Source organism: Pteropus medius, unplaced genomic scaffold, assembly GCF_902729225.1.
Source record: "Pteropus medius unplaced genomic scaffold, Ma_sr-lr_union100, whole genome shotgun sequence".
Taxonomy (NCBI): Eukaryota; Metazoa; Chordata; class Mammalia; order Chiroptera; family Pteropodidae; genus Pteropus; species Pteropus medius.
The window spans coordinates 14,481,435-14,489,057 of NW_024349796.1; the positions used below are offsets into that span (position 1 = coordinate 14,481,435).

General features: G+C 42.0%; 1 protein-coding gene and 1 long non-coding RNA gene across 2 annotated transcripts in view; one reads left to right on the plus strand and one right to left on the minus strand.

The window, feature by feature from the left end:
* The window catches only part of EPRS1 (glutamyl-prolyl-tRNA synthetase 1), a 44,218-nt gene extending 40,988 nt beyond the window's left edge, over nt 1-3,230 (minus strand). Inside the window, exons 1-3 of the mRNA XM_039883404.1 lie at nt 3,185-3,230; nt 1,220-1,304; nt 369-468 (exon numbers count right to left, since the gene is read on the minus strand). Of these exons, the coding sequence (XP_039739338.1) occupies nt 369-468; nt 1,220-1,304; nt 3,185-3,230 (231 nt within the window). The remainder of the gene's footprint in view (nt 1-368; nt 469-1,219; nt 1,305-3,184) is intronic.
* Nucleotides 3,231-3,429: 199 nt separating this feature from the next.
* LOC120619184 (uncharacterized) lies at nt 3,430-5,308 on the plus strand. Its single transcript, XR_005657392.1, has 2 exons — nt 3,430-3,626; nt 4,658-5,308. It is a non-coding gene; the product is annotated as an uncharacterized LOC120619184 (long non-coding RNA).
* The last annotated feature ends 2,315 nt before the right edge of the window (nt 5,309-7,623 follow it).

The following is a 7,623-nucleotide window of genomic DNA, read 5'->3' on the forward strand; positions in this document are numbered from 1 at the left end:
TATATAAGCCTGGCAAAGCTAACTTGTCTGGGGCTGTTGCCTCAACTGTAAAGTATGGGGTTTATATAAGATCATCTATCTAGTCACATCCAGCTATGAATTTCCAGGTATCTAGAAAGAGGAAGACAGCACTCGATAACCCAACTGCACAGCTGGTATGCGATTAAAAGTTCAAATTGAGGAGCTAAGAGTTTTTCCCTGAAAATAAAAACAGGATGAGAATTCCTAAATTTGGTCTGTAACTAACACTCTGTTAATATCCTTACAGAGAATAACGGTACATAATCCAAAAGTGAAACAAAGTTCTCACAAGACCGGAAGCACAAACCAAAAAACAAAACACACCCAAGAGGATGAGCAGTCCTCACCTCAGCATGTTCCATCAGGTTGGCGCCGTAGAGCCCAGCCGTGGCTGCAACTCTAGCCAGGTAGCGCAGGATGGAATTTATGTCCGTAAACACCACGTTTCTAGAACATAAGCATGACATGAAGCTCTGTTGTGGCTCTAGCAAATCAGTAAGAGTCATGAGACTTAAAAAATAATAGATCTAATTTGTTCTTTACTGTTTCTATTATATTCCAATTAGTTCTGAAACGGTCAGCTAAATCCAACAACTGACTTCAGAGTAGACTATCTATATGATGTATCATTCTCTTATTAGTTTCTACACGTCTCTTCAGTGGTGAAAATAAAAACTATAATTGGGCTACTGAGAATAACAGTGATTTAAAATAAATCAAGGCAGCAAAGCCAAGGATAGACTGTCATAAAGAAGCTAGTTTTATCAACTTCCGGGAGAAGATGATAGATCAAACTTTATCGAATTGTTTTGTAAAAATTATTTTTAAAAAAGACATCAAACTATAAAGAAAAAGCAACTAAGGAGAAGTAACAATAGCAATAAAATAATTCAAATTTATTTATTTCCTATCACTGATTTTAAACATTTCACATTTTCTACCAGAATAAATTACAATTTAAAATCCTCATGTATAAATCTTTCTGTACATTTCTAGTTTCTTTTAAATAGATTACAAGTGGAATCAGACTGCCTGCTGACAAATATGAGACTCTAGATACAGTTCTTTTAGAATGAAGAAAAGAATATTTCTCTCTAGGGACAAGCTCCCAATTAGCAAATAAACAAGCATGCAACGTTTAATCCCGAGTATTTTTAAAATGCTGTTCAGCACTGAACACAGATATGAAAGCACTTACTCAGACACACGAAGGACATTTTCTTTCCCTTCTTCAACAGAAATGCTGACATTGTCCTTCACATGTTCTACTGCCAGCAGAGCGCCTAAAAATAAGATGAAAAGACTTCACTTTATAAGCAATATAGTATTTAAAACTTGAATCATAAAGCAGTAAGGATGACTCAACAAACGACTGTTAAGTCGTGCAAAGAGCAAACTTTTTCCTCAGTATCTGTAAACAGAAAATACTAGTCTTCTGGTCTTAGAGAAATTAACAAAGCAGAAACGATTCACTGGCACAGTCCAAGTGCTTTCCGATATGCGCGGTTTCTATTTAGGGACTCAGAAATGAATTTTTTCCTCCTTCCTGAGACAAGAAGAAATGAACATAATGCCTTGTATAAAGGCCGCTGTTAATAGCATTTAAGCGATTGCTACATGGTAGGCACTGTGCTAAACACTTTACAGTCCTTATAATGTTTAATCTTTGTAGTAACCTTAAGAGGTAAAAACCTTTATGTACATTTTACAGAAGAGGAAACTGAGGCTTTGAGGGGTTAAATAACTAGCCCAAAGTCCGTGACTAAATATGTGGCAATCGGAGTTTGAATACAGGTCTAAGGCAGTCCAGAATTCAAAATCTAAAACACAGTGTAATCTGCCTCTCAACATATATTAAAGTTTACCAAATTGATTCATTAATCCTTTGTCCCCTAATTCTGGCAACCAATCCTATGTGGCAGATACTATTCTTCCTTTCTTAAACAAGGAAACTGTGTGAGATGCCAAACAAGGGACTTGCCAAGGTTCTATAGGTTCTACAACTAGTACGTGGCAGGCAGGGTTGGACTTAACTATGAGACCGCACTGTCTAGTGCTTCGTGGCCCAAGGATCAAAGCCATTTCTTTTAGAGTTCATTGACCTGTGTGAGGTTAGCCCATCATTACTGGAACCAATATGCTAAAACATTAGCATTTAAAAATGTTTAAAGTGGCTATTAAATTGTGGGTTTTGTTACAATACACTCAGAACAGCACCGAACTTGAAAATGTAATGTGTAATTTGTCGGCCCTTCATGGCCAATTGTACCTAGAGATCTGGGCTTCCTGAACATTCGAAAAGTACTTCTGCATCTATACTATACACATGCATGAACAAATATGAGATTGATAAACTGACTTTTGTGTGACTTCCCAATGCAATAAAGCGGCAGAAATTCCAAGCTATCTATACACAATAACCTTGGCCATGTTGAAAATGCAATTTCAAGTCTAACCGAAGACGTATCAGGAAAGTGACAGGTGTGACGTCTAGTCTGACATTTACCACATCTACAGGGCGTGTAGTAAAGCAACCTCATCACTCCGCAGTGTGCTTGGGTGTTCTAGCAGTTAATTACCCTGCTACCTTAATTAAAAATAAACGCAACCTCAGTTGAAATTTTCAGTACTGCTACTACGATCGTCTGCCTTGTTTGCTTTGAACCCAATGAAACGTAAGAAAAATCAAGTGGATCGAAGATCTTTTCTCGAAAGAGGGAGGGAGGGATGATAAATAGACGTAAAGGGGTAATGCTACAAGAGGGGAAGCGAAGATAATAGGGTTTTAAATGTCAAGATGTTATTTCTACGAGCAGCTCTCGTCTCCAGGGGAAATCATTTCAGAAAGGGGGGGGCGGCAGGTGGGAGTCATCCCTCCGAAAAAGACACAAGCCTCGGGCCGAGCCTCGTGTCGCCCTGGTGTCGCGGCTCATACCGCTCCTCCCTCCACGCCCAAGAAAACTGGCTTCGGGAGCAGATCCACCTGCCGGGGACAGAAGGTGAGGGGCGCGGAGCCTTCCCCGTGTACAGTCGGGGGAGAGGGGCAGGCCTAACGTCCCTGACCGCGATCGCCACTGCGCAAAGCCAGGGCGCGGCGACCTTCCCGCCCCGCACCCTCCCAGGCTGATGCAACCCACGCGGGTCGGCCGCATCGGCTTCTTACCCAGGGGAGGGTCTCCTGAATTCACGGTCAGACAGAGCGTCGCCATCTCCACGGGTCTGCGACTCTGCCAGTCAGTGCGCCCGCCCCGCCGCCGAAGCACCCCGACCCCACCGAAAGCGAAAAGCTGCAACGTGTGCGCGCCCGACGCTGCCGCAGCCCCGGCCCCGCCCCTGCGCCGTGGCCGCCGCGTCCCCGCCGCGCGCCGCCGTTTACGTCATCGCCGCGCGCCGCCGGCGTCCGTCGCGGGCTCTGGGCCTCGGCCACGCCCCTCGGTGCTTCGGCACCGCAGGACTGACGTGTCCTTCCACGTCGCCGCGGGAAAGACGCCGAAGCGGGTGAGGCTTACGACACTTGGCGGAGTGGAGCGGAGCGGGGAAAGCGAGCGGTAGGGCCGTTCCCGCAGTGACGCGCGGCCCCGCGAAGCACGAGACGAAACACGCAGGTGCATGGTGTCGGGGGGCCCCGCGTGTCCGTGAACACAGAAAAGTCCTGGAAGCACACACGCCAAACCCACAGCCACGGGGACCCTGGGCGTGCGGGAAGAGCCCGCGTTTCCTTCTCTCAGAAGGAGAATGTATTTTCAGGGGTTCTTTTTGTTCTTAAAGCTAATGGTTAGGAGAAAGGATTTATTGATAAAAGGCATTACTACTAAAGCCGCTGCCCCGGCTTGGCTTTCTTTGCCTGGACTGCGCGAGCGTGCCTTTCACAGGGTCCTCCGATTCCTGCTCTTAACTCCTCGTACGTGTGTGTGTGTGACGTGCGTGTGTATGTGTGTACACACGTGCGCGCGCGCGTGCGCTGCAGGCGTAGTCCAAGGGCTGCTGTTAGAGCTCAAGAGGGCCAGGATTCATTACAGAAAACTTCTCAACCTCATCACCATCCCGAAGACATCCTGTTTTTACTAGAGAGTGCCGCTTAGATTAAATACGGGACTTGAGGGCCTTAATGCCGCTTTAGAATTATCTACCTGTCCCAAGGCACCATCAAAGGTACCTACGTCTTTATATAGCCAGCCTCCAGAGTAGTAAGGCACCTGTCTTAGAACTTCTTCCTCTACCTTCCTATCAGAGTCTCTAGAGTTGGGAACCAAAATCTCATTTTTAAGAAGTTCTGCAGGTGATTCTATGCACACCAGACTCTGCCTTTGTACCTCCCTTTGTTGAAATTGATTTCTGCGCAGCCTGCCAGCTCTTAAGATTATTGTTTGCTGAAAAACGTTATCTTTGAATTCTCTGCGGTGCCTAGCACATACTGGGGGTCCTTCCTATTCTATCAGAATTAATACCGGGAGAAGGCTGCAAAGCGATTGATTTCTGGGGGAGGAGAGGGGGAGTGATAGAAAATTTACTTTGAAAAATAGAATGCCATATGGAGGCAAGCATGATTTTATTGCTGCCAAATGAAATAAACGGTCTGCAGAAGCTTGAAGGTAAACTCACCTTTGAGATGTTAATAGCCTGGGTAAATTCACAGAACGTGAGCAAGAGAGATGTGGATTTGTACAACTGAGTTCAAAGTGGAAGACACCAATGACCTCAAGGCCATACTGGGAGCCACGGGATGGCGGGTGCCTTCAGTCAACAGGACACTGACTTCTCAGGCATGACCAGGAGCAGCAGTGTCATGGTGTCTAAAATCCCACAGAAGTCCTTGTGGAGGTGACCGAGGAAGGCATGGGAGCTTCCACTGTCGCTGGGATGGAAATCGTTCCAACATCGTTATCAGTGTATGAAAATTCCCACTGTGATCACCCTTCTCTGTTCTTCGTCAAGCACGGAAAGACCAAGAGCATCTTCTTCGGCAGAGCCTCTTCCCCTTAGATGCTATTAGCCTGTCACTACTTTGAGAAAAAGTTCAGAGTTGTTCCAGTAAATCGTTTGCTAGAAATCAAAGGTTCTCTTTCATTTGTTTTTCTTTCTGATCTCATAGTCATCACTAAGAATTTAATAGTTGAACTAGTATGTCGTGCATCTCTTTCCACCCACACATGTAAATCTACCTTTGCTGTGAAAATTCCTTTGGACAAAATATTCAATTTCAGGATAAAGAGATATTTCAATACTGTATTTTCTAAATTCGAAATATGTTTGTGACTTGTCTTAAATAAATCAAACCAAACCAAAATTATACCTGTTCTTCAAACTTATTAACCCTAGACTCCAACATTGAATTTAGGTGATATCTGGGACCCTTACATGTCTAATTTTTTAAAAATTAAATAACATCAGTAAAACAAAGACATTCAAGAGAAAAAATACTAAATATCTAATATCATTTTATTGTTAATATCCTATAGTTATCGCTATTTTAGGCTTACCATGTTATATATCATAATTGCCTGTTTTGTCCTTTGTATTATAAGCTTCTTTAAGACTATACCTTTTGTTTCTCATCTTGTACCTGTTCACACTTTCCCTTTGCCTGGAATAATTTTCTCCCAGATTTTCATGACTGACTGATTTAAAACTCAGAGGTGAATATCCTTTCACACACCTTTTGATAACTTTTTTTTTTTTGGCAAATCTTGTATTTTATGTATAGCCTTTCAGACATAGTTTTTGCAGATTAATATCTTTTAAACATACACAGACACACAAAAGTGAGAATTGGAATCATTACCTATTTATCCTTGTAAAGATGTTCACATCATCTTTTTAGCCTCATAGTCTCGACTGATGGTCTATCTCAGCTAGCAAATTAGACAAAATTATTTGAAATCATGGTAGTCTTAGTATCTTTTGTTAGATACTTCTATTTTTATATTTATCCTTTTAAAATAGCGAGGAGCTCCTTTCTATACTATTGTTTAGATGTTTTTATTGCATATCTGCTTTATGATTATATGCTCATAATTTAATAAACATAAAACAAGGAAAGAACCTTTTATTTTTCCTGATCACAGTATCATAAATGGCCAAGAGAATGTTTTTCTTTAAATGTGTCAAAAAACCTTTTGTATCACTATCAAAAATAGTGTTTGTGGCTGTTTTCTTATACTCATTACTCACTTAAGGAAAATTGCTTCCATTCTTGGTTAATAAACAATCAAGATTTAAAAGACAATCAAGAATGGGTATTTTGAGCATCTACTGAGATTGAGACAACATGTTAAACCCTATTTATTATGTACATAAACAGGAGATATAGAGATGAGACAAAGTCCCTGCCCTCAAGGAGCTTAGTCCTATATGTGAAAGAAACAGGTAAGTAAAAATAGCTGTGTAGTGGGATACGTGCCACAAGAGAAATGTGTTCATCTTAAACACATAGGAAATGAGAGTAGAAATAAATGTTTGCCCAAAGTACAAAGTTAGCTCAGAAGATAGAAAACAATTACCTATAGCTAGTAGGGGAGGGAGGAGAGAATAGTAAAGGAAAACTTTAATAAGAGATGGCATTTCTGGGGGGATGGAACACAGGTCAAAGGAAGAACATGAGCTAAAGCCTGGAGTCATGAAACTATATTTGGAAAACTAACCAGTTCGTTATTGACATAATATGTTTTGGCAATGAGAGATTAAAAGGTTGGAAGGTAGACACCCACTTTAAATTATAAAAACTTCTACCTATCATGCTGAGGGGCTAGATTTTTATCCTGTGGTAGAAGAGTTGTAAGCAGGTAAGCAGCAGTGAGAGAGAAGGTTAGGACTGCATTCTATCAGGATCGCGTTGATAGTAGTGTAGCAGGTGGATCGGAATGGGCAGAACTGGTGGTAGAGAGGTCAGTTAAGATGTTACTACGACAGTCCATGTGGGCGGAGATAAAAGATGAAGGCCTAAAGTAAGGCAGTGGAAATGAGAGTTGAGAATTCAGAACACATTTTGGATATATTTGGGAGGTCGAGTCAGTGGTGACTGATGGAGTGCTGGGGGACGGGATGGTGAGAAGCCGGTGTTTCTAGCTTTATTGCTGGATTTCAGTTTGACTGGTGGATGGTTATGTTGTCTAAGGAAGGAAGACGGGAGGGAAAATAGGTTTGGAAAAGTGGTCTCAGACTGATTTTTTGAGATGTTTACAAGATACCTAGATGAAGATATCCTGTAACAGTTGCGCATTATGAATCTAAGGTTTAGGTGATATGTTGGGCTGGAAATGCCATAAAATCGGGTAGATAAACAGGAAGAGGACGTAAAGCTGTGCTACACAATATGGTTGGCCCAGCCACATGTGGCTATTTAATTTTTCCTAACAGCTTCATTGAGATGTAATTCACATACTGTACCATTCACTCATTAAAAGTACACATTCAGTGTTTTTAGTATGTTCAGAGGTGTCCAGTCATTACCACAATCAATTTAGAACATTTTATCACTCCAAAAAGAAACCCTGTACCCTTTTGTCACTCTCTTTTCCCCTCGTTGCTTAAATTTCTTTTAAAAAAATTAAGGCCGTACATGATCTGGCCCCTGTCCCCCCAGCCTCGCTTTCTAACAGCCTT